Source organism: Podarcis raffonei, chromosome 1 (assembly GCF_027172205.1).
Source record: "Podarcis raffonei isolate rPodRaf1 chromosome 1, rPodRaf1.pri, whole genome shotgun sequence".
Classification (NCBI taxonomy): domain Eukaryota; kingdom Metazoa; phylum Chordata; class Lepidosauria; order Squamata; family Lacertidae; genus Podarcis; species Podarcis raffonei.
The window spans coordinates 94,774,080-94,801,520 of NC_070602.1; the positions used below are offsets into that span (position 1 = coordinate 94,774,080).

The 27,441-nt window shown below is 39.6% G+C and overlaps 1 protein-coding gene across 2 annotated transcripts in view; it reads right to left on the reverse strand.

Annotated features, from left to right (window-relative positions):
- Nucleotides 1–27,441, reverse strand: part of DPP10 (dipeptidyl peptidase like 10) — a 512,130-nt gene that overhangs the window by 21,855 nt on the left and 462,834 nt on the right. For both annotated transcript variants that reach the window (XM_053405055.1, XM_053405066.1), the window contains exons 10-19: nucleotides 26,414–26,511; nucleotides 22,714–22,837; nucleotides 20,459–20,497; nucleotides 19,744–19,851; nucleotides 14,913–15,004; nucleotides 13,389–13,436; nucleotides 12,673–12,794; nucleotides 10,731–10,778; nucleotides 8,314–8,412; nucleotides 8,137–8,206 (exon numbers count right to left, since the gene is read on the reverse strand). In XM_053405055.1, the coding sequence (XP_053261030.1) occupies nucleotides 8,137–8,206; nucleotides 8,314–8,412; nucleotides 10,731–10,778; nucleotides 12,673–12,794; nucleotides 13,389–13,436; nucleotides 14,913–15,004; nucleotides 19,744–19,851; nucleotides 20,459–20,497; nucleotides 22,714–22,837; nucleotides 26,414–26,511 (848 nt within the window). The remainder of the gene's footprint in view (nucleotides 1–8,136; nucleotides 8,207–8,313; nucleotides 8,413–10,730; nucleotides 10,779–12,672; nucleotides 12,795–13,388; nucleotides 13,437–14,912; nucleotides 15,005–19,743; nucleotides 19,852–20,458; nucleotides 20,498–22,713; nucleotides 22,838–26,413; nucleotides 26,512–27,441) is intronic.

Sequence of the window (27,441 nt, forward strand, 5' to 3'; positions counted from 1 at the left end):
CTCTTCTCCTTCCCCCAAATTTGCTCTGAAGGATTGTGAGAAGCCCCAAACAGCATTTGAGGGAGGGGAGGTAGTTCTGTCTAGCAAGCAGAAATGCTTGCACTGATTGAATTATTTTATTAGTGCAACATGGATTTCCTCCTAGGGAATTCCATAGTCAGGTTGCCACCATAGATAAAGCTCTATGCTGTGTCCCCATACAATGAGCCGTCTCCATCCACAGGACACAAAATGCTGCCTCTGCAGATCTTAGAGCCCAAGTTGACTGGTACAGGAATCCCAACATAGCTCCTTGCTATGAGCTCTCTCACCTGAATCTGTGTTGATTCTATTATTATACTGGCATAAAAGCCTTAAAAGCAGTACATACACATAACATAGTATGATTCTAAATACAACTCAACTATTTGTTTTAGGTTACAAATATATGGGCCTTCCATATATGTCTTCCATGTAAGTAGTTAAGAGCCGTTCACAGGCACCATGCTGATTGTCAGAAACTCATATGGCAATGTCTTTTGGCACTGTAGGCTTGCAATACACAGGCCTCAAGCCAGGCCCTTCCTCACCCTCCTTTCAGAAAGACTTCATGACTTATTTCCAACCAATGAGGCATATTCAAGCAATCCATGTTGTAGCTATTTCTGCCTGAAGAGAAATAGAAGGTGATAATATTGGCTGAACTGATGCTCAGGTATTACTAAGTGTATGGAGGGGGTAGATTCAGCCATGCTCACATAACACTATCTGGCTATCTTCTGTCTTCTCATTCTTATGAGCACTTGGGTACCCCCCCCCAAAAAAAATGCCTTCTTCAATAACTAGTTGCTATAGAAGTGACTTTTCTTTGAGACTGATAAAAGGATAATTGCCAATACTGTGTTCATTCTAAAAGTAGGAAGTCCTCTTCATGCCTTACCCAGGATTACTCAGGTTTCTAAATCACATGGAATGCCTCTGTATGTAGATAAAGCTCCCTGCTGCAGAAGCTATATTCAGTGTAGCTAAATATACAATCAAGATGCTTTCATTATGTCTCTGAATACCAATTGCTTGGGATCACAAGCAGGAGAACGCTTTTGACTTCATATCCTGCTTGTGGGCTTCCCGTAAGCATCCATCTGGCCTCTGTTATAACAGAATGATAGAATAGGCCCCAGCAGGGCTCACCAAATATTTTAATGTTCTTTATATGTGAGTAACACATGAAGAGGGCTACAGATTCTTAATATTGTTCTCTTCTATCTAATGGCCTCAAGCCCTTCATAACATGCCCCATTTGGACGTGGAGCTTTAAATTAATTGAAGCTACAGTAGCTGCGCCACTGTATCAAACTGCAAACAGTGTAGAAAAGGAACATTGGCAGAGTTTCGAAAATTAGGTGTGTTATTGTAAAGGGGGACTGCTGAAAGAAATTAAACCTTCGAAGAGTGATACAACTGTCTGAAGCTTCCAGCCCTTCAATATCCAAGAAGGTGCGAACTACGCTGATTTGTAATCAGGAATAAAGCATCCTGCAACATCATCTGAAAGGAAATTAACTGTTTACCATATGTGCACCATCATATGAAAAGAGATTGCACACAGAGACCTGGTGTGATAGGACCTCATGTTAATTGCAGAACTACCACTTTCACAATGTAGAGCTTTGATAATTGACATCATAAAAGGCATCTATATCACTGCTACTTGAAACTGTGGGAAATTTATGCAGCCAAACATATCTATACATAATTGTTAGTAAGAAAGGGGTTAGGGATCCCAGAGTTCTTAACTGCTAGAAAAGACTCAGGTTGGTCATGACCTCTCTCCTTTGGGCTGGTTCTTCTCTTAGAAGCATGCAATTCACCAGATACATGAAGCTGGAGCTCCCAAGCAATGACTCCATATCCAAATATACTTTTTATATTTTGTAACTTAAGAATACCTTATCCATGCTGTTTCTGCTGGGGCACAGAATTCTCATTACTACAAGTAAAGCATTTAAACTTAAGGTTGTGGTCTATTCACTCCAAGGTGGGAGAGTACAATGGTAAGTGCTTAATACTGGGGCATATAAAGGTTTAACCACACATATTCCCCACACTTTGCAAATGCTGCACTTATTTCTGTTTTAAACTCTGCTGGGAGCTCCGAGAGTGAGTCAGGCCCCCACACTTTTGAATTCAGACAGTCACCCATTTTTCTTCTGCTGTTTCCTACACGAGGGACTTCAGAATTAACTTATATTCCCCTGATAGTTCCCAAAAGAAACAACATGATTCTGTATCTGAAATAGCAGTACAGTGGTACCTCGGGTTACGAACTTAATTCGTTTCGGAGGTCTGTTCTTAACCTGCAACCGTTCTTAACCTGAGTTACCACTTTAGCTAATGGGCCCCCCCACTGCCGCCACACCGCCGGCGTGCGATTTATGTTCTCATTCTGAGGTAAAGTTCTTAACCCAAGGTACTACTTTTAGGTTAGTGGAGTCTGTAACCCGAAGTGTTTGTAACCCGAGGTACCACTGTACAGTGGTACCTCTGGTTGCAGATGGATCCCGAGGTTTTCAAAACCTGAGGACCGCTTCTGCGCATGCACAGACCGTTTACTGCTTCTGCACATGTGCATGTGGTGAAACCCAGTAAAATACTCCCGGGTTTGCCGTGCACGCATCCCGAAGTTTACGTAACCAGAGGTTACGTAACATAACATAAACATAGGATCGACTGTATTTTTTTTTAAGAGCAGGTACTTCTGGTGTTGAGAAGGAGGAAAAGGTCACTGCTTGGACATGAGAGGTTTTTTTTTTGGTGTTTTAAGTGCCAATCTATATTTCCCCCACCCCAAACCAGATCTCTGAAGTCTGCACACAGTTCAATGGACTTAATGCTGTATTCATTCTGGACAGAAGCAACATGTGAACCGCAAAAGTAAGTTCTGTATTCTCAGGTACAATTTGGGCTTATCTTTAATTATAAGAGGATACTAATTTGGCACTTTCAGGGTAGAGGTTCTAGCAAATTGGATTGAGGATTACCACCTCCTGCTCTTCTGAAAGATCCAAGACAAATTAAATCAGCCCCAGAAGGTCTCTCCTGACAGACTTTTAGTATTGACTTTTCATTATATTGTGAAGAGATTTCTAAAAATAACTTCTCAAACACCAGCACTGAAAATGTATAACTGAAAAGGTAAGGGGTTCAGCAGAAAGAAAAGAAAAATGGTTTACTGTTAGAACAACATAGAAAAGTCAATGTGTTCCTTTCCCCCCACTTCTTCTTTCCTTGGCTGTGAGCACAACATAATTGCATTTCAACAGGATAGCCAATATGGTGGCTCCCACAACTTGTTAAACTACAACTCCTAACTGCCCCAGTGAGACTGGCCAGTGGTCAGAGATGTGGAAAGTTGTAGTCCAGCAACATTTCGAGGGTACCATGTAAGCCACCCCCTGCCTCAGAAATATAACTATTTCCATGTTTTACGATTGAGTCAGATGGGTGGACTGTGAAGCTTTCACTCTCAGAATTAACACTTTTTCAGTACCCTTCTGTTAATTCAGTTATCTCAACTATTCTTTTCCCAGATCTCTCTTCTTGCTTCTATGTTCTGATCGTTCTTTAAAATGACAACCTGGTACATCCCCATATACAGTTACACCAGAGTCTGTCACCCCTGCTTGCTCCACTCACCAACCCCTTTGCTAACTCCTCTCCCCCTTGGCTACCCCCTCACAGCTAGCTCAAACCTCTCCTCACCCTATAGCCTCACAACTCATCCTACCCCACCCCTTAGAGTAGCACGAGTTGGGTCTAGTTGTTTAGGCCATTACAAAGAAAGGCCTAGTCTCATTAAAGATTATATGCACAGTGGAAGACGGGATATGTTTGTGTGAAACCAAAGTTCACTCCTATATCCCATTCTACATATCACGGTCACATGTGAACTGACTAACAGAGGTTTTCCGACACTGCTGGAAATCAGTGCATGTCTTAAAATATCATCCTGGATTGAAGAGGTTTCAAACTGTAGCTCTTTGGTTTACAATTGAAGACCCGTAGGTCAAAAGGCAACTAGCAATCCAAGAAATAAATAAAATGAGTAGAACAGAAAATAGTAGCCACTTAGACATCACCAGAAGAAAAAACTAAAGAGAACACCGATTTCTTAAAATGTGCATATTTAGATGCAAATTTAGTAACAATTGCAATACTTTAAATAGAAATATAATACATCTCACCAGCCTTCTGCCCAAGTACTAATTGTTGATGGACAACTTCAATGCCCCAGCCCTCCCTTCTTATTGTTCTTTGTTTTAAAACTATACTTGGACTATACAGTCCTTCAAGTAGAGGACTACCTTCTGTTAAAGTAGGACACATGACAACCCAAATCTAGAGTATTGTTTTGTTGCCTTACTGATCATTATGGATGCTTCATTTTATACAAACAATTTATGTAACCATACATTAACATATACTTTATGACGTAACTTGCTCAACGGTGTTCTAATGTTGCAGACATGTGCAACTGTAGAAACTCTTCAGCTTTTTAAAAGAGTTAATAACTAGCATACTAGCAAATAGTACCCACGTATACTAAGTAGCAACCCAGTTGTACGAGCAATAATTTAAATATTGTAAGAAAAAAGGAAAACTAAATGGACAGCAGAAACAGAATATTGGGAGAAAAGTATATGAGGCAAACTGCCTGAAAGCAGCACAACCCACAAGTGCGACAGCTCTTTTCAGTTTTAGGTGTTCTAAAAGGGTGGGGGGAGAATATGATAAATTCAGTCTTATCAATAATCAAAGGTTAGCAGATGCTGAAGGTTCTTCTGTGCACTTCCCATTCATGCTAATGAGATTCCTTGCTAATTGCTATTTCTTTTCATATTGCTACACTGGGAGGTGGGGGGGGGAATCTGAAAACATTCTGTAACATTCTGTATAGTTTAGATGTGCAACTTCCAGTTTCATTAACTAGAATTTCCTTTGCACTGTGAGAGCTTTATGAGAAAAAGACACGCCGAGGAATCTAGATGATGATGTTCTCAATTTCAAATGTGCTATACTTAGCAATCTGAGCAATGCTAATTTGGCAGGTGGGCTAAAGACTGTATAACTCAGCTCTGTTTGCCATTTCCGAGCACTGGAGCAAGAGGATGACAAGTCATCAGTGAGCAAGGGGGTTATGCAAGGAGGTGTACAGACCAAGATATAACTACATGAGCCATATCTATCTAGTAGGGTAAAAGTAAAATATCATAATAAGACAAGAGCAATAAAAAGATATCGTGTATCGTATAAGTGAAAAGTGGTCCAGTTCAGATATAACATTAAACCATGATTTAACATTGCCAAAAAGGGCCTTCTCTAGCCTTGAAGATCAGAAGCAACCTCATACTGAACCAAACCATTGGTCCACCTAGCTTAATATTGTTGACACTGACTGGCAGTGTTCTTCAAGGTTTCGGGTGGGTGGTATTTCCCAGCCCTTCCTGGAAATGCCAGGAATCGAAGTGCAACCTTCTGCGTGCAAAACCTGTGCTCTACCACTGAGCTACAGCACTTGCCCCTAAATGCTAAATTATGAAACCAGGCCACTATCTAACCAAACAGTAAGTTAGGAATCCTTGATGCAAATACAAATGATTAATTGATGATGGATGCAGTCTGAGAAGCCATTCTAATTCCCCATCTGAACTATGTAGATCTCTTAAGCTTGGAGGCCTTCCATAACACTCCCACTACTTTCTGTAAGATATCAGCCTTCAAATAGCACATCTGTGTTAAAAAGGTAATTGTGTGGTGGGCCCTTGGCTTCACACTGAAGGCCACGTGTGAAAAGCAACTCATACAAATCAGCTGATTTTTAACTACAACAGAACCCTCCCCTTTCCTTTTCCCATTGGTAAGGACTGTGATCCAAGCGAGTCTCCTGCTGGTGGGACAGGTGATAATTGTTGGTCTGCCTCCCTGCCTACAACTCCCAATACCACTTCCAACACGGCTCTGGTTTTCCAGTGCTCCAGAGCAACATTTTGGAGGGAACAAAAGTGGAGGGGGAAAGGGAAATCTGCAAAAAAAAATCTCTTCTCCTTCCTGCTTTCCACCAGCAAGAGCAGAGTTCAAAGGAAATTAGGATTCTATCTATCACAACTGTTCTGTGCTATTCTTTTGATTGATAATGGTGTAATTTTGCCTTGTTTAATTTTTGCATTTTTAAAGAATTGACCACTTTAAGCTTGTGGGGAAATGGTACAATATATTTAGATAAATATATGTAAGCTACCCCAATGAATTCTTTGCACACTTTTGAATCAGACACTTTTATTATGGCCAGTGTAGTTCTGCTGCCATGATCATATATGAATTCTATTAGCACAGTGACCTCCAGGTGCTACTAAACTTGACTCCCAACCACTGACTATGCTGGCTGTGGATGGTGGGAGCTTTAGTGAGAAAGTGAGTGTAACTTTAATCTGCTTTAGTATTTTAACTTCTGTATGTTTTAAAGTAGAGTTGCAATTTTATTCTTGGTTTTAGTCTTTCATCTTTTGTAAACTGCTTGGAGGTTTGTTTGTTTTTTACTATCGAACAATACATAATTTTTTATGAAACAAGGAAATAGTTAAAGAACATCTGGAGGGCACTTGCCACACATGCATCAGATGCTTAAAAAATCAGAAGCAAATTATTGTGGTATGTGCTCACTACAATTTAAATCAAATCTAATATCATTTTTCAGCTATTACATATAATCAAAATCCTTCTATCTTGCAAAGATTCTAGGACAAATTATTTTTAACCTGAAAAGCTTTCCTTCAAGAAATTTCACCCAGGTAAAATACCCAGTTTGGCACACACACACCTGTGCACATTTGCGTGTGCGCACAAACACAGACCAAGCCTCAATGGTGCCTCGAAAACCCAGATAGCCCCCCAGCCCTTGTAGCTACGGCTCTGGCTATTATTATCATGAACAAACAAAAAAACAAAAAACCTGTGCAATCCCTGCAATGGTCAAAGCATACAGGAATGTTTTCCATGCTCAGAAATAGAGAAACTGCTAGTCACCATGGGAAAAGTAGTAGCGACTTGTGTAGATCCCTTTGGTTTTCTCTCAACATTTGAACAGTTTCTGTGAAAAAACTACCATCCACCTCAGGGAAGATATTCTTGGGATAATCAAGTGGTTATTTTGTTTAACATCTGATCCCTTCCGAAGGTGGTGTGCGCATGAGTGCATAATGTGAACCAAGCAGATAGCTCCTCTTATGGACAGCTGTATCTATATCTTTGGGCAGGATTAAACTAATGAATGCTGTCACCAGAAGCCTGCTCAAGGACTTCTGCTTGTACAACAGCTTCTCCTCTCCCTGCACTTCCTTCAAATTTAGCTCTGGGGTGTTGGGAGCATAGCTGTCAACTTACAGATTTGAAAATAAGGGACCAGCAGCCTCGAAAATAAGGGATCAGCAGCCAAAATAAGGGATTTTCAGAGCACAGGTGTGTTCAATTTCTGAGCCCCTCCGAGCCAAAGGCAGAAAGCCCAGCCAGCAGCCAAACGAAGCCTCAAGCAGTGGTTCCCATAGCGCAGCAACCCGGCAAAGGGGATGCAGCAAGGAAAACCACCGTCACCTCTCCGCTGGGAAGCGCTGAGCAAAGGTGAGTCCCCAGGCAACCCGGCCGATTTGATTGGCACAAGGCATGCAAGCTCCACCCCCCAGTCGTTCTTAGACTCCTTATTGGGTGAGCAATGCAGCCAAGCAACGCAGCTGGAGCCTCCCTCCTCCCTGGCTGGCAGGGAGGGAGGGAGAGGAGCTGCTTCCTTTGAAACCCGGGAAATTTAAGGGACATCATCAATAAGGGACAGCAGTGGGACACGGCACTGGGATAAGGGACTTTCCCGCCAAATAAGGGATGGTTGACAGCTATGGTTGGGAGAGTCCCTGAAACAGCACATGGGAAGAGGGGGGATAGTTAAATATTTGCCCTAATAGAACGATGGTCATATCTATTGATATATAAATAATTTACATGATGTTTAGTGAAGCCCTTCATACAATGACAATTTCATGTGACTTAGAATAGCATGCAAACAAACCATTTCATAAATCAATTTAACTAATTTTAATGATTTATACTCACACTATTAAGAGGACAGGATATGCACTCCGTTCTGTGAAATCCTTTGGAAATGACAACTGTAAAGGAAGTTCTTTTAAGAAAAGAGTAAAACATTAAAGGCTGGTAGTTTCAAAGATGAAAAAACATATTAATTGAAAATGTTCTGTTTGGTTCTCAACAGCATTCAGATATATTTACCATAGTCATCAATGTGAAGCATTTTAGTTTCCGTCCTGAATGTTCTTTTCTTTAAGACTGCTTCATTTAATACAGAATTATTTTCTAGTATATAAAATTCTGCAAGAGCAAATGACAAGAAAAAGAATCGCATATGCGTGTATCAATCAGTATAGTATAAAAATAACAATCCATATTTTTAAGGAGGCTAAACCCAAACCAAATGCATGTTCTAAAAACATATTTATATAATGGATACTATGAACACTCTTTAGCTCTATTTGTAACACAGTTGAATTTGATCCATTGTTAAATACTGATGGTTACCTAATTGAGCCTGTTCTTGGGTGGATCAGGAATAATATTATCTATAGAGAGAAGGGATGTTCAGCTGAGTAAGGCCACAAATGACTGCCTTGAGTATTTTCCTATTTCCACCTTTCAATTCTCTGGGGTATGGATGGACAACTAAACTACTGTAGGCCAGACCTGGCTGAGGTGTGTTTGGAACTGCCCTGCAGCCTCCCCACCTCAATCCCAAATTAGGCTAAGGGGGAACAAAGTATCCGTTGAATCCAGGACAGGGCAGGTGATTTTCAGGGGCATAGAGAAGGTCCAGAATTCAATCCATGACATCTCCAGGTAGGGTTGGGAGAGACTCCTGAAATCTTGCAGAACTGCTGTCAGTCAGCATGAGGAAAACTGAGCCAGGTGGACCAATGGTCTGACTTAGCATACAGCAAAGTCCTCTGTTCCTATGGTCCTTAATTAAATGAACCAGTGCAGAAAAAGTTATACATCAGGGAATAGCTTGCCCAGCCTGCCAGTGCTCAATTCAGAATGCCACAGAACCTTAACATTACAACATGGTTTGAATTAATATTTTTTAATCCATCTGTAGCTGGATAAATATTTGATTGGTTTTCTCTCAGCTTCAATCTTCATTTTTCATTTTTTATATCTCTCCTCATTTAGGGCAACAAGGGATAATCTAGCTAGGAAGTAATTTCTGGGCAGTCAACCAAAATATTGTAATCATTGTTTCAGATACAGTAATTGAAGTAAACTTCAATCGTGTATTTTCTGCTTTATTAATAGAAGAGATTATCTAATTTTGCATTCAGGCATTAGATACGTCATTGGTTTTATCGTAAATGGCAAACAATGATCTCTAGACATTATCCAATTTTCTGCTAAAAAATGCTCTGAACAAACGAAATCTTTCCTTTGAACCTTTGCAGATGGAGACTCTAAAAAGGATCAGAGCCAGTCATTGCTTCTTTGTACAAGTATCAAACCATTATGCTGACAACTGCCTAGTCCAGTTAACATAGACAAAAATATTGTACTTTAAAGAGAATATCAAAAAGACTTGAACAAGGGATCATCTGGATCCAAGTCTTCATCAATTAAAGTGCATTAGTTACATTATCCAAATGATGCACAGCTGCATGGAATGGACTGAAACTTTCCAGCCATACATTTGAAATTAAATTATAATTAATGCTAAGAATGTTCAGACTAAATGCCAGCAGTACAGTAGTGCTAAAGTTAATGAAATGTTGATATTTATTTTTGAGATTTCAAATAAAAAGGTAAGGAGAACACTGCAAATCCCCAGCTCTGCTGGCTGAAAGAAGTTAAGGAGGAGAGCAGGTGCCTGTTCACTGACAGAAAAGTGTAGAGCAGAGGTTCCAGTATAGGGTCCCACATCTACACTAGCCTGGCCCCACATTGGAACCAAATGGGATAAAGAAATAAAAAGAAAATCTAGCTGAGGAAGCTTGTCCATACTTCCTGCTTTGGCCAGGATGAGCCAACAGGATTTTGGATGTGGCAGGTAATCTGTCACTTCACACACTCCCAACCCTACTGGGCTTGTATTTTTATATCATCTGTGGAAATGAATTATTAGAGTAGAAAGAATATTGAGGGATTTTTGTGGGTGGGTTTTTTATTGGATATATCTTACAGTTTTGGAGAAACACACTGCACATTTTTAAAGAGTTTTGTAATACTGCAGAAGATTAAGAAAAGCAAAATTTGGTTTATTAAACGTAGGTTGAATTAGACAAGTAGCACTCGTAAAACAGCACCTTAATCCAAACTAATTGGATTACAGCTTTAAAGTATTTCAAAGCATATAACCGAGTCCCTGTAACAGGAACTCAATTTGCATAGTTAGTGAAAGGGATCGTGCCATTGTGCCACCTAATTAACGCAAGCATTAACAGGAGTTAAAAGATATACATCTAGTATAACATCAGTCTGCAAAATCCCTGGTATGTTATAGTCACTTGATTAATTTTCCTCTACTCTTATCACTTACAGGGATGTTTATTGCTAGGCTGTAATTAAGATGGGTTTTCATAAATTAATTCTGCGAAGGTCTAAAAGTAAGAGAGAAAATCCACAATAAACTAGTAGTGTAGACTTACTTTCAGGATTGCTTGTACTATGCACACTGACAACTGGAACACCAGGTCCTATAACATCAGACAACATACACATACAATTATTAAACATAAAATTATAAAATATAGAGGCATCAGCATTTCAGTAGAAAGCAAGCATCTCATGATGCGCTTTAGCTGCTCTGCACTCAGTCCTCCAAACAATTAATGCATGTTCTTCAACACTAAACCCATGAGTAGTCTCGTTAATGCCAGTGCATTACTAGAATAGTCCCATGGCAAATAATACACGTTTGAGGTACTATTATTATTATCATCTTAATTTTACAGTTGAGAAACTGACACATAGAGCGATTAATAGTCTGATTATAAAAAGTATGGAACACCTGCAGCTACTATTAAATTCAAAAGAGAACAGTGAGTATTCAGCACTTTTCAAAGTCATTTGGAGGCTGTTAGAGATTTAGGGAAAGAACTCAAAAGTAATGTGTCCCAGGCTCAGTTCAAGATTCAAGGGCCAGACAACAGTATCACAGTCAAGGACAGCCTGACCTCAATTTATGTTCTTGCTGCTGCGATTTCTACTATCCCACAGTCAAGCTGACTTCTGAATCTGTTTCTTTCCAACTGTGGACTGCTCTTCATCAGCAGCAAGTTCCTATGCACTTTCCTGAGATTCCTGATAATGAAGGCAGTTTGAGGCTATAGGACCAGTTCTCACATAACACTAAGCGAAACCATGGTTTAGTGCAAATGAACAAACATGTAAATGGCAGCAGCAAAGGTTAGACTGCTTTGCTGCTCCCACAGTCCTGCTCCTGCTCTGCTGGGTACATCAGAACCCAGCCTTGCGCTTTTTATCTTCCAGACAAACTATGAGCAGTAAACCAAGAACAAACCTTGATTACACTTTGTGGTTTCCTTGGAGTGACACAAACCATGAGCCTGGGTTCGGACATATCACTAAGCCAAACCGTGGCTTAGGCCTGAGTAGAGCATTAGGACTGAGGGGGCATCAGTCTTGAGAACCTGCACATTTGTAAGTAGGTCATGGTTTGCCTTAGCATTATGTATTAACAGGGCTAAAGAGAGCTTACTACGGTATGTCATTTTAGATCTTTTAGGGACTTAGTGGAGTCTGGTAATAACGGATCCCAATATTTATTTCTATCAAATACAAAATCTGGCATCAGGTTGAGAACTGGGAAATCTATGCTATCAGAAAACAAATGTGGCTCCCTGTAACCATAGCTTAGGCTTTAGTGTCATATACAGACTGTTGTCTTTCCTCTACCAATACATATACATATGCACTTATAGATAATTCTAGACATATTTTCCATCTCCTTGTCATTGAGCTTTAGCAGGGGTGGGGGTGGGATTGGAAATAAAAAATGTTAAAACATCGTGCAAGAAAGCTAGTTACATAAACCGGCTCTGAGCTGAGCCACAAGGAGCTTATCCATCACTATTCTGGATGAGTCTGGAACAGAGCTTGCAGAGTGTCCATGCTCTTTTACAGGAAGGGGAAACCTATGGCCCTCCGGATATTATCATACTCCAATTGCTATTGGTTGTATAATTGCATATGGCTGCAATCCTGGGATAAACTTCCATTGACTATTGTGGGACCCACTTCTGAGAAAAAATGCATACGATTGCTCTGCTGCCTTTTCATAGCTTCTACCTTCCCTCATGTTCTCTTCTCAGTTATGCTCTTAGCCGATGCCACATATTTTTATTTCTTTTCTGCAAGGTCTGAGTTCTTTAAACAAACAGTGTAGTATTGTGCCGTGCAGTTGTGACTACCACATCTGCTGCCAGCTCCTTCCCATCTCTATTCCATAAACTTCCATGGATTGATGGCATGAAGCTTATGGCAAGATGACAAATGGATAATAAAAAGGTGTTGGTGTTTAAAATAAACTGAAATACAACTAACATCAAACTGAGGAGGCTGACTTACCTTTACATTGCAGTATGAAATACTTGATAGTTGGGCTAAACTTTGCATTGAAATACGTGCACTGATCTTTCATGAAGTTGCATGAAAGGCACTGGCGATTCAACAATTCAATCGTTGACACACTGAAATGCAAATATATATGCAGATCTTGACAAAGCACATGTCAACATTTAACAAATACATACAAATATGACATTACGATAGCATGCAACATAAGCATACACTAGATGGTATGCAATGCTGGTGTAATCAGAGTAGACCCATTAAAATTAATGAACCTAAGTTTGTCATGTCTATTAATTTCAATGGGTCTACTCTGATTACACCAGCATTGCATACAGCTGACTATGAGGACCAGTATCACAGGAAACTAGCTTAAAGGGGACAAACTTTTTGTAAATTACTTCATTCCCCCAGTCCCATTTCTATTTTCCTGAAATGTTTCAATGTATACAAAACATTAACTAGACTCGGTATCAGGATCAGAAGAGAGACTGAAAGTGGCACTCGTTTTATCACAACATACATCACATATATAAAATAACATCCTTTGTAAGACCACAGAATCGTATTGTCTGTTTCTCAGGTAACTGATGGCACATGAATAAGAATGCATGGAGCTATTTCTTCAGACATTAAGGATAACAGGTTTTATAAACAAAGAGGCACAGGTCCTGTCAATCAGTTGGAAAATATGCTGTTGTTGTTCTGCTTACCTATGTAGCTGTCTTCCTCTTGGTGAACTCTCAGTACTTAAAAAATAACTGGCAATGAAAGAGAAAATTAAATACCTTCAGCTGAGATAATAGTAATTTGTTGTAAAGATAAACAAAAGGAGTATCATAACTGCAGCAGATATATGCAGTAGAGGATATTTTGTAAATGCATTTTTTTCCTATTTTGACAAACTATCTCAAAATCTATTGGTACAATTAAGAGATAGATTGCAACATTATTGTCAATAGCACTGAACTGCTTTGAATAGAATGTGACCTAGCTTAAAATTGTCTGTCTCTCTCTGTGTGTAGTATAATGTATAAATAATGTGTTCTCTTAACCGGGCAGATTAATTCATTCTCACATCGGGCCATGTTATGATGTGGAAGGGCCATGTTATGATGTGGAAACCTCAGCATAATAAAAATTCTTCGAAAATTAACTGGGGGAATCTCACAAACCTAGGGAGCAGTCCAAACCAAAGATCCACCAGGATGAGTAGAACAGGCATAGGATGCCTGAGCTCAGCCAGGGATGTGCTGGCTAAAGTGCCTCATCCCAGCTCAGCCAAATATATGCCTTTGTAAGAACTAGATCCCGGCTCTGCTGAAGAAAGGGTGTTCTAGTAGCATAGCGGTGGCGAAACAGGGCCACCTCTATTTCGGACTCATTTGACCTACCCACCTGGTGGAAGCTACACTAGCAAAAAAGGGTGGTATAATTCAAACTCCACTTTAAAGGGTTGTTTTCCTTCAGCCAGGCTTGGGCAGGCTCAGCTGGCAGCAGCCCTGCTTCTGAACAGAGTTTGAAATAGGCATGTAAATTATGCTGGCTTCCTACAGTTTGGATTGCTCTGCCTACCGTATAGATGAATTACAATCATAGAAACATTTCTTACTCAACCTTCGAAAATGCTTCTTTCCCTTGATAATATTGCGAGGGTGGCAGACAAGTCCTTTTATAAGCAAAACACCCCCAGCACATTCATCCTTACTGACGATATCCGACATTTATCCCTAAGTATTCTAAGGAACACAATTAATCTGTAGGAGATTTGAGAATGTAATCCAATATATTAGCTTTCCAAGTTGTATTCAAGTTATGCTCCTTATTTATTAGAGCCTAGAAAAACCCATTTTTTATTTTAATTTCTGTTATTTCTGCCAATGTAGTCAGCCAGAAGATGTCACAGTCTATCTCTGCTCTTTATCTGAGAAAGATTCTTCAGTACATTGACAGATGAAATGAATTAGCACTGCAATCCCTGTCTGGGGATTGGCATGGCTTAATGGAGGCTGACAGGGCTGGAAAGAGGGGTCCTTTGCCTAATCCAATATCTCCCCCCCCCAGCCTAGTGTAAAGCAGGGTGGATTGCAATTAAAGTTTCCATTTATATTTAGGGCTATATCTTATGGTAATGCTTGAAAATTAAAGAAATAGTTAATGTGGTTTCCAATAAAACAGATTTTTAGCTTGATAACACATATATTTTACCTGAACAGACAAAGAAAAATAATGCTCACATCTTTTGCGTATATTCGTCATATGCCAAGATTTTGATAACTTCCCAGTTTCCTGATGTCAGATGTCGTATACTAAATTGTTCACTCTTGGTCTGCAAGAAAATAAACAAAAATAATAATAGGTATGTCAATGTCCCCACTCCTCTCCCCCCCTCAAATGATTTTCTGTTGCCTCCTGAATTACCTGTAAATATGATTATAATGGCATTTTCAAATGTACAAATTTAATGTACACAAAATGCACATTAAGAAGACGGTGATCATGATCCTGTGCATGAAAGGCATTGCATTCCAAGCATAAATATCTAGCTTGAGACAGAGATAGATGATCAAAAGTCAGCTTGTGCAATGAGGGCTTTCTTGGCTTGCATGCAAAAATGCTACTCTGGCAGGACCTTTGGGAACAGCATTTGATGGGGTATTGTGGAACTGCTGCAAGATGTGGAAATTGGGGGAGGGCTACTGTAAGCAAGTTTCTGCTCTATCTGCTTCTGAAAAACATCCCTGGATACAAGCCAGGCTGCATTTTTGAAGGCTGCTAATATGAAGTTCAAGTGTGTGTGTGTACATGTGGAGTGCTAATTCATTTCATCAAGGTTTTAATCTACAAAAGTCTGGATATGGTAAATGGCAAGAAAAGAACTGACCAATTTATGGGGGGCTACCTATGATCTGCCAGTAGCTGACATTCTTTCAAAGAATGCTAAACTTGCAGGTCTTACTCTAATGCAGCAAGACATTTCCTATGTGCTTATAGAAAAGTAAAAAGAAAATAAATGCTTGTGGTATCTTAAAGACAATCAGATGTACACAGAGAGACAAAATAAATAAATAGTGAATTAAAATGGCACTCATTGACAATTGATGTACACAAGGAGGGGAAAATCCCTGTCTCCCATGTTCCCCTGGGTGTGAAGGAAAGCCTTCTCTGCCAAAGCAACTATGGAGAATATTAATTGGTTTCAAAATCTGTCCTGTCCTTCCCTTCCCCTTCAAACTAACTGTGGAAGAAAGTGGACTTAGAGCTGGTATATCTTTGGGTCTGTCCCTCTTGACTCTTGAAGAGATTTGGGAAAAAGGTATGTTCAGAGACAATAATGCATTCCATTTGGTCACGTTTGAGAAGTGGGCCAAATGTGTCACTTAAAGGATAAAGGGACACTTAAGCCAACCATGGTCAGAAAACCCAAGCTGAATTTTTTATATATATATATAAATTCAAGGGCATAATCTTGTGTTAATATAATAGCAACTTATTTTTTATGCACAACCATGCATTTACTGGAAACTGCAGAACTGACACATACGCTCAAGCCTTGTCTCTTTCTGAAATTACTCGCTATTAATTTCCTTCAATCCTCAGTGACACTCTGGCTACAAGCCACAATGCTATGCACCCTTAAAATAGCTTATTCCTGTGGGATTCAGTGGAACCAACGTTACACTTTGTCAGTCATTTCTTTTTATTTTTCATGAAAGTGATCTACCTATGCAGAGGAACTATTGCAATCTCCAGCACCAGAGAAGTATACTGTAGTGCTATCCTGATCATGAAAATTAGGCAGCCGCACCATATGAGCTACTTGTTCACACAGCAGGGTGTTCACATTACTCATGTGAGAATACTGCAAGCATGAGAGGACAGCAGTGGAGAAATAGCAGAGAAAATGTGATCTGTAAATTAACCTTAAGTAAGTCTACTCACTTTGTGGTTTGGGAATATGTTTCTTTTTGTACCTAGTTCTATGTGATAAAAGTCTAATGAAAATAGAATTCTATTGTATACAGATATTTTAAATTCCATATACATTTTAATTCCTATGCATCTCAAATAAAATCAATATATGATGCTAATTTTAATCAGGACTACACAAAGCTTCTCTGAGGCCTGGGCCAAAACTTTACTGGTCTCTTCCTATCCAAGATATAAGGCACCTATGTGCATGGAATTCTATCATACAATACTCCTTTTAAGCCCCACGTGGAAGGCATGAGCTAACACTGGTTCCTCGTCCTATTTAAAGCAGCCTTATTTCTTATTGCAGCAACAGTGAATTGGTTAGGGTGGGAAACCACTTGAAAGTGTTGTAGTTACTGAAAGGGAATTATAATTACCTCCTTTGTTAGTGGCTTTTGAAAAGGATCATGTAACCCTAGATGTAATATCAACCCAGGGGAAAAAAGTTTTCTTCTTCCTTAGTGTTTAGTGCAGCAAAGGTAAACAGTGGTCTAAATATGATAGCAATTTGACCCCACCTCTCTCTCTCAGTCCCAGACATAGATGAGTAGTGCAATGTAAAGAGGTTTTCCATCACTACAATCTCCCAGCATCCCTCAAAACTGTTGCTGCTCTTGAAGTTCTTCCTGGAATGTCAAGTGATTGGGCCATGAGAGGCTCACATGGAATGGAGAAACTGTGAGAATTTGGTGGGGCTGCCATAGAATCATGGAATGGGAGAGTTGGAAGGGGCCGCAAAAGTCATCTAGTCCAACCCTCTGCAATGTAGGAATCTTTTGCCTAATGTGGGGCTCAAACCCATGATCCTGAGGCTAAGAAGGAGACTTGGATCCAGAATGTGGCAGCTAGACTGGTGACTGAAAAAGGGCACAGAACTATATAACATCGGGCCTAAAGGATCTTCGTTTGCTCCCAGTATGTTCCCGAGCATGATGCAAAGTGTTGGTGCTTTAAAGCTCTAGATGGCCTCAGCCCTGTATGCCTGAAAGAGCATCTCCACCTGCATTGTTCAGCCTGGACACTGAGATCCAGCTCCAAGGGCCTTCCGGTAGTTCCCTTACTGTGAGAAGTGAAATTACACAGAACCGGGCAGAAGGTCTTACTGGTTGTGGCACCCATCCTGTGGAACGCCCTCTCATCAGATGTCAAGGAATAAACAACCATTTGTCTTTCAGAAGCCAACTGAAGGCAGCCCTGTATAGGGAAGTTTTTAGTGTTTGATGTTTTATTGTTTTTAATATTTTGTTGAGAGCCACCCAGAGTGGCTGGGGCAACTCAAACAGATGGGCATCTTATTCTTATTCCCATGCTCTACCAAATGAGCTATCAGGTGGATTGTGGCAGAACAGAGTCTAAAACAAAGATGTGCGCTCCCAAGACCACATTCCTAGCATGTTCACACTCTTTTTTCAGCAACATCTATGCTGGCTTGGTCATGTCCACAGAATGGAAGATGGCAGGATCCCCAATGAGGTGTTCTATGGGTAGCTGGCTTCAGGCACCAGGCTTGCTGGCCGACCAACTCTGTGTTAAAAAGACATCTCTGGTTCCAAGCATTATACATATACATTTTTATGAGATTCCATTCAGAAGGACTACATTTCAGTAAATGTTAATAGGATCTGAGCAACTGAGATTCACCCTGCCTATGGAAAGAATGCTAGAATATCTCTTAATTACTATTAAAAATGTAATCAACTTAATAAAAAGAAAATAAGGTGTTCCAGCATTATCCAAAGTATAACACACTGCGGAAAGCATTAGAAGCATTCACTGACAGATCACGATAATCACGCAAAGCTTCAGTACTGCCGCTGTGGCTTCCCATGGCTTTTTAAATCCCATGACATTTCACAGAATGTTCCTCTAATTACTACAGAAACATTAAATGAAATGCCACAGACAGTTGTCATATATTTCTGTCAGTACAAATGTATAAAGTACAATAAATGTGCACTTTAAAATCTACAATCTCAAGATCAATAGCATGGTATATAGGAGCAACATATCAGGTGGTGGGGAAACACACTGAAAATACAAATCCAGCACATACATTTCAAAGTCAAGTCAGCACATTCCCCAACAGACCTTGGCTGAGTCTAGACTTGCAGCAGAATGAAGTGGGTTCTTTAAACTACTGGTGGGCAATAGCACTTTTGATAGTGACCTCATACAAAGCAAAAACAAAACAAAACAACCCTCCACATATGGCCCCATGGCCTCCCCTCTCCAAGTCTGCTCTGGAGGGTAGAGTGGACTCCCAGAACAGTGCATGTGTGGAGGACAGGGGAGATTATTTTGGCAAGCAAACAGAAATGCTTGCACTGATCAAACATTCTTCTTAATGTTAGGATGAATGCCTCACAACACTTCTAGCTCAGCTCTCTGCCCTTTTTTGCTGGTTTTCCTATTTGTGCTACATTTTTAATGTAAGGAAGCAATAAAAAAATGTGATCTCCCACTAGTAATATATCATTTCACCATACTACCACACATTGCACCCTACCGTCTCATTCTGCTGAATGTGTAGACCAGGTCTTTGTTTCTTCCAAGTAAGTACAACCAGTGCTTTTTTCTGGGGCTACTCAAGGCTGCACCCTACTACTGCCACCTCCCCCCCCATGTTAAAAGTGTGGCACTTACTGTAACAACTTCATGGAAAGTACCAGCACCTTTTTTTTTCAAACCAAACCAAACCAAAAAAAAGAAAAAGAAAAAGCGCTGAGTACAATGCCCTGAGATACTCAAAATGGTTCCAAATGCTTCATTCACTGGCTTCTTTGCAAGTGCTCTTTCATGAAACAGCAAAGGAATCTTTAGTCATTCACCAACTTTCTTGCCAAATCAAATCACCACATCAACCTGCTGGGAGGATGCTTTTCATCATTTCAGAGGACTGAACTATGCATCATTTGAAGTGTTCTGTGATTACGATTTTTGTTAATACCTACAAATCAGTGACTAAAATCAGAATATATTCGGAGTAGCATGCAACTCAAGGCATCATACGTCGCTTCAGAAGACGTTTAAGCAATGGTATAATTAATTACAGACTTGTGCAATTATGAACTTGAAATTGTGAAATAAACTTACCTGAACATTAAACATGGCAATATGATGGAATTCACCACGACCACCTTGCTTAACAGGAACTGTCATAAAGAATTTATTGCCATCTTTAGAAAAAACTGGCTCCTCATTCTATAAAAATGAAATAGAATCAGAATTCTGAAATTTTCTGTTAAGCACTACGCTTGCCCGAGGGATCATATTACACCAATCCTGTATAGTATTGGTGATAGTATTGGTGATAGTATTGGTGGCTCCCTTTAAAGTCCTAAATGGTTTAAGTCCAAGATAACTTATGGGCCCCCACCTACCATTCATCTTGCTAACTCCCTAAGATGAGAAATAGGGAGGAATACTCCTGTCCAAGGTGGAATCACATTACTATACATGTGAAAAGCCATGTGATTCTTGTCTGGTACATTAAATGTTATTAATTAACATCAGACAGCTGTATACACCTGAAACTGCTCCTATGCACCTGTTCCAGAATATCTGTTTGAAATGCCATCCCAATACCTTTGCGAGTTCAGTGTACTTCCAGAATTGGTAATACTTCTGCAGTTAATCCAATGCTTAAAAACCATTTTGTTTGCTTCTCTTAAATTAACCTTTAATTCTTTTTCAGATTAATGGATCGACATAGTCTAGTTTAAAATGCGGACATTTACCAACATTTTATTAACAGCTAACGTATTAATGATACACATTTTCCATTCAAAGCAATTAATAATGTAAGTACCTGTTTAGAAAGCCACACTTCAGATGTAAACTCATATTTCTAAAAAGAAATATATATAAAGTTATAAAATACATATACAAAATCTTGCTAATTGAAAATCATTGCATTTTGCATTTTCCTCTGTTACCTAGTTAAAATGCCACACAAACAGGAATAGCAGCAGGTTGCACTTTGAACCACATAGTTCCTATCCACAGGCAATTAAGATGGCCTTTTTTAGAGAGCGCAATTTCTTTGTTGAAGCACTGCCTTTTGATTTATTTCCAGGCATCAAAGTGCTGCTGCTGACCTTTGTTTAGGATGTTGAAGAACCACTTTGCCCTGTTGGAGTCTGCTTGCCAATTGGGCTAATCTTTAGAAGCTCTCCTGTGTGTCTCAACATCCCCAGAAATATGCTTATTTGAGACTGAGGGAGGACTCTTTTTGGGGGAGCTGCACCTAGGCTTTCAAACCAGATTCCAAGGGAAACCCATGTTGTCTCCTCAGCAGTGACCTTTCAAAAACATCCCCTTTTTAGAAGGGGTTTTGACTGTAAACTGCTGGAATTCGTATTAACTGTAAATATTTGAATTTTTTAAAATTGATGCATTATGTTATTATATCCTGCTGCTGTTTTAATGTTAGGTTGTAAAGTATAATTAAGAATTTTACATGTTTCTGGCTAATTTATGTTTTTATTTTCTTTTGGAAGGTGCTTTGAGCTCTTCGGAAAATAGACAGGATACAAATATTTTAAAATAAATAAATGAAGTGGTATCCTAAAGAAGATTAAATTAGCTACTGACCCTCTCAGGTGCTAAGACTGGCAGGAGGGCTTTCTTTGTTGTCTCTCTGTCTCTCGTCTCTCTGTCTCTCTCTCTCTCTCTCTCTCTCTCTCTCTCTCTCTCTCTCTCTCACACACACACACACACACACACACACACACACACACCCCTACCCCTGTGTGTAGGGAATAGTGGCCTGGAAGAGGGCTTTCACTGTGGAACCCCCAAATTGCAGAACTCCCTTTTCATAGAGTTGCATCTAGCATCTTCTTTGTATAGCTTTTGCTGTACAATGAAGAAACATCACTTTTTCCTGGCTTTTGACAGTTAAGGGGTTTTGATTTATGGGACCTTCTTTTGCTAATTTTGTACTGTTCTGGCAATAATGGTTTTACTTGCTTTTATAACCATAACTGTTTTATCTGTTCCTCTAATTGCCTGTTATACCTTATAAACAACTGAATAGGTAGATTAAATAGCATGTACTCTGTACTCAGCTCTGATCTAAATCCTGGAAAGCTTTGGATTGGTCACCACTAATTTGAGTAGGAAGGCTTTTAAAAACCTATGTCATTTGTTTGGGAGTGAACGTGTATTTTGATAGCTAGCATTTCAATGTTAGTATATTGGAAGCATACAAGCAAAGAACAATATACCTATATACAGTGTCTTTGTAACATAGCTCTGTCACACAATATCAAATAATGTTTGATTTTATTAATTATTTCAGCCCATCATAACTGAATATTTATTTTATGGTTCTTTTGGTTAACAATTATACATCAAAATGAAATATTTAGATTAGCTAACTGTTCAGTGAAAAAAGTGAGCAAATGCGTGTGCTTGAATAATATTTACAAAAAGTATGTTATTAGGAAACATTTCTAAAATGCATGTAAACAGTAGTAAGGCTGAAGTTCTAAATCTCCTGCTATTTTTTATGATTCTCAGCCTTACTCTGAGAGTTGAACTCAAACATTTTGCTTAGACATAAATCACACTTATGTCAATAACTCTGATAATGAAGAGTACTCTTGTGGTTACTAACACTGCTGGAACACAGATTTATCTTTGGCTAAAGGGCCAATTATTGCTGCTGCTGTTTGCTAAGTGCTTCCAAAGACCCTACTGAGAATCCAAATGTTTCCTCGGTGTATTGAGTTTTGGCAGGTAGAAATCTGTGTGGAACTCATGCTTCCTCTCCACATACCCAGCAGCCCTCCCTACTAGATTATCAGGCCCAACTTTTGGGAGAAAGTAAAAGCATGGCAGCGGAGCAGGTGTTTGTGTGTTTTTCCTTTCAGAACAATGTGTTCCACATTATTTCAACCACAAGGTGAATTCTAACTCACGGAAATAAATTGGCCTCTGGCACTGGCAGGAAAACAAGCAAACAAATTAAAAATAAGGACCAAAAGCATGTGCTCTGCATACAGGGACAATAACTGTAAATCTATTATATGAAAACGATAACAAAAATAAATTGCATACCATGCTACAAGCACCAGTTGTCGTCTCGCACACTGTAAGGATGGACAGGTTCTGAGGTCTGTTTAACCACCGCACGACAGTTTTAGTATTGCTGACCCACTTCACCATCATTATGTAATATTCTCTATGGCAGATACACATTTAAAAATACAGTGGTTATATTGTTCCCACATAAACTGTGAAATTACATCCTGCGCACTGCGATAAAGGACACTGATCCATTGTTCCACGCAGCATTATACTGGTAACAAACCACATTCCAAGACCACATTCAGATTCAACATGCAAAACATACATAGCGAAATTATTGTACAGTGACTGTACACTGGTACCTCTGGTTACGTAGTTAATTCATTCCGGAGGTCCGTTCTTAAACTGAAACTGTTCTTAACCTGAAGCACCACTTTAGCTAATGGGGTCTCCTGCTGCCGCCGCGCCGCCGGAGCACAATTTCTGTTCTCATCCTGAAGCAGAGTTCTTAACCTGAAGCACTATTTCTGGGTTAGCGGAGTCTGTAACCTGAAGCGTATGTAACCTGAAGCATATGCAACCCGAGGTACCACTGTACCACTGTGCTCCGGCAGTGTGGCGGCAGCAGGAGGCCCCATTAGCTAAAGTGGTGCTTCAGGTTAAGAACAGTTTCAGGTTAAGAACGAACCTCCAGAACGAATTAAGTACTTAACCCGAGGTACTGCTGTACTATATTTTACAAAATTGACATAACAATTGGTTTACTGGTTACTGGCTGTCATGTTGCTCTTAACAACTTAGGTTGCCTTATGCTTTACAGTTTTGCTTTAGGTTTTGTAACAAACAATAGTGTTTTCAGTGATATGAAGTAGTCAGAAATAATGTAAAATGCCAAGGACATTCTGCAAACACTCTGTGCAAAAAGGGTAGCCGACAAAGGAGCACAGATACTTGCTTCCATAGAAAAAAAGAAAAGAATAATAATAATCCCCAGCACTGTATTGCCAAATAGATTGCCTGCCTGCAAACATTTGTAGCTAAATCGGTTTTATCAGTGGTACAGAAAAATGCTCTCTCCTTCTAAATCCTTGTTAGATTGCCATGATGAAACTGTTACCAAGACCACCTAGTACAATCTGTCATGTCTAGGCAGTTCAGTACATTATTTGTGGCTACTGACAAACAGCTATCACCTATCATACTCTACGAGCAGACTCCTTACCCACCAGACCTTCTATGAGAAATGTGGGCTGTTGAGGAGGCTGCGACACTCAGTGCTAGTACTGGGGGCGGGGTTAAGGTAAATGAAGGATATGCATCATTGTAACCATATTAAGGTAAGTATCACTCCCAATCCACATACCCCAAAATTTCAGGGAATATCTTCACATTTTCTCTCATTTTTACAGGAAATTCCCAATATTCAGGGGTGATGACTTTTCACTTTCTCTTCCACACAAAAGCCTCAGAATCAGCACACCCCTAATTTAAGCTACTCTAGGAACCTGGGATGCAATTTTCAAGTACTTTACTGAATGAAGCAAAACTCTATTATCTTATACAATGCTACACAAAAGACAATGGCTTCAAGAATGCAACTCTAAGCACATTTTAGATCATAGCATATGGATAACATGACATTAATTTAGATTTGATTAAATATTTGTTATGGTTTTTACTGAAATATATATACCTATATTTCCAAACTATAGGAATGATGACTCACACTGTGTATAGATATAGGTATAAACACACACACACACACACACACACACACGTATTTCTACAGATGTGCATGCAAAGACTGAGAGATACAGTTCAGAACAACATAGTTGAATGAATGAATGAATTCATAGTTGAATATGCCCTGACATCTGTAGCATTTGGGAATGTTTTATTACCCATTCCACCTGATGTTTAGCTCCTATTTGATTAGCAAGGAACTTTAACAAGTCATCTTTCTATGCATCGCATACCATCTCTTTGGGAAAGTATGTTTTAGTGCTTTTTCCCTTAATTTGATGATTCAAATTGTTTGTATTAAAATGCATTCCAATACATTTATTAGAATAAAAAACTGTCAGAATCCAGCCTGGGTCATCCAAACCCCAGCAGCACAGAGCAAGACAAAGAAAGAAATCTTAACATACACAGTCATTAGAGTAAGGACTGTTTTCAATGTATATACAATAACACACAATTTCTGTGGAGTGGGGGAAGAAGAGATGGAAATTGGACAATCTCTCTCTCTCTCTCTCTCTCTCTCTCACACACACACACACACACACACACACTCTCTCTCTCTCTCTCTCTCTCTCTCTCACACACACACACACACACACACACCCCATATATATGAATGGTTTATACTGCTTTAGAGCAGCAATATTCAGTAACCAGAGAAGGATTTCATAGATAAAATGGATTTTCCTAGAAATGTACATGGTCCTCAAGGCTTCTGTAAAGTAACAGCAGAATGGATTTTTAAACAAGCTCCAACTCAAAGAGAATATATCAAATGCATGGAGCTTTTAGTAAGAATGTATGAACCACAGTTTTAAAAACAAGACTGTTGTCACTTTGATCTGCAGCATTCTTGCAATCTTCCAGCTGGTGGGATATTACCTATGTGCCTACACTTGGTTGAAATGATTAGAGAAAGCCATGTTTGATAGTCAGAGCTAGAAGGATGAGTTAGAAGCATTTCCAGTTATGACTGAGCCTTGGTATGGTACAATCAGGTCACATCTACACTATATGTGCACATTTCTACCACTTTCACAGGCTTGGCTTCCCTCAAAGAATCCTGGATGGGCTTTACTAAGGTAATGGCTACAGGTTCTAGCTCTGGGGTTGGTCAGTTTCCATAAAGAACTTTGTGTTTAAAAGAGAAGGGAAGAATCAGTATTCTAGGAATTCTATAAAAACTTTATTGGAATACAAGCCTATGAGTGGGATTACCAGTTTAAAGAGAGTGTAAATTTTGGGCATTAAATATGTGAAGAATTATCTGTGTTTCCAAGTAAGAAAAGAGATGGAACAGAAACTGGCAAGCTGTAACTTAGTGGCTGTAGTCTCCTGATACTGGTTGGCTATGGTGTCAAGAGAACCTGAACAGAGGTGACCATACTCTGTAATGGTCCCTCATGCAAAATCCTCTTTTTTTGAGTTTGATGATATACCTGTATCCAACTACATACCTTCTGATCGGAGGTGAAATATGATTATGAAGAGAAGACGTTTAATTAAATATGATGTCTGTGTCTTCACTATGTACTATGTAGAAATCATAGATCCATATTTATATTTAATATTAACTAACATGACAAAGCTATATTAGAATAATAATCTAATTAACACCAGTAACTTTAAATCCGTTCAGTTCGAAATTTAAGGGTATTTGTGAGCTGGGTGGGCCCCTTAGATCCTATGAGCCCCATGCATCTCACACCCAGTATGCTGTTTATGACAACCACTAAATCTGGACCGAGTTATTATGCAGAAATGATTATACTTCAGTTCCATTGCATTGTAATGCATTGGCCATTACAAGCCTTATAATAAAGATAGTCTATTTAAACCCAAGCTGATAGTCCTGCTGTTTTTTCCAGCTACATGTTACTTCCAGAAAACTGTTGCAGGAATGTTATCTTAAACAGAGATTAACTTCAATTTATTTGTGCATGTAGAGAGTCACAGATAGTTAATTTTCAGATGACATACTGCTTACCTTGATTTAAAGCCATCTGGTGGCATGAGTTCCAATGTATGTGTTGGTCCATACAGATTGACTACGTATAACTTGACTGTTGGATTCATTTCTCCTGCCTTTGAAAAGAATGGATGAATAAGTGTGATAGGTATTTGCAAAGACACAGAGAAGAACCACAGCTGTATGTGAAAATGTTAAAAGATGGATAGCATAGTGTCAGGGAATTGCCATCAGTATTGGAGGGGGAGCGCAAAAGCCAGAGGGATTCCAGAGAGTGTCCAGGGATCGGGAGAAGCAGCCCATCTTCTGGGGAAGAGAATCAGCGTAGCACCAGTGGAGAAGGGGGGCAGGTGGGGGAAGTGGCGAGGCGGTCCCATGACTCCTTGCCGGGGACCAGCGGGGAGAGTAGAGGTCCTCCGTTGCCCACGCCCTCCCTGCGCAGAAGGCTTTCGCGCAGAGAGGGTAGGTGGAGACTAGGCATCAAAGAGCTTCTTTGCTGGAAGAAGTTTAAGAAACGCCCACTCACGGATTCTGCCAGCGACTGAGTCAGCCACGGGTGAGTGGCTGTCTGGACAGAGGAGGTTCACTTTGGCAGCCCAGCCAGGTGTTTGCACCCAGCCAGGGAGATAGGCATCTGCTTACGCATGAGCAACCCCTTAGAACCATTACACATAGCTAACCAATTGTCATCGAATACATACATTAGTTGAATTCATGTGTCTTAACCAATTGTTGAGAATGGCCAACCCTATGCTCCCAGCTATGAGGCCATGAATGACTACATACAAGAAAACATATATTCCTGTAGCCCTGGTGGAATGTATTACATATCCAGAGTAAAATGATTTAAAAACATGGATTTTAATCTAAAATGGGGGGAAAGAACAACTATTATTGAAAACATTTACTTTCTGGATGGACTATTCTGACTCCTGTCTTTGTAGTTTGGGGAAGATGTGTACTGCATACACAAAACATTGTAAAAGTGGAGATCAGGCTTTCAAGTTAAGCTGTGTAAAAAGAAAGAAAAACACCTAACCTTAGTT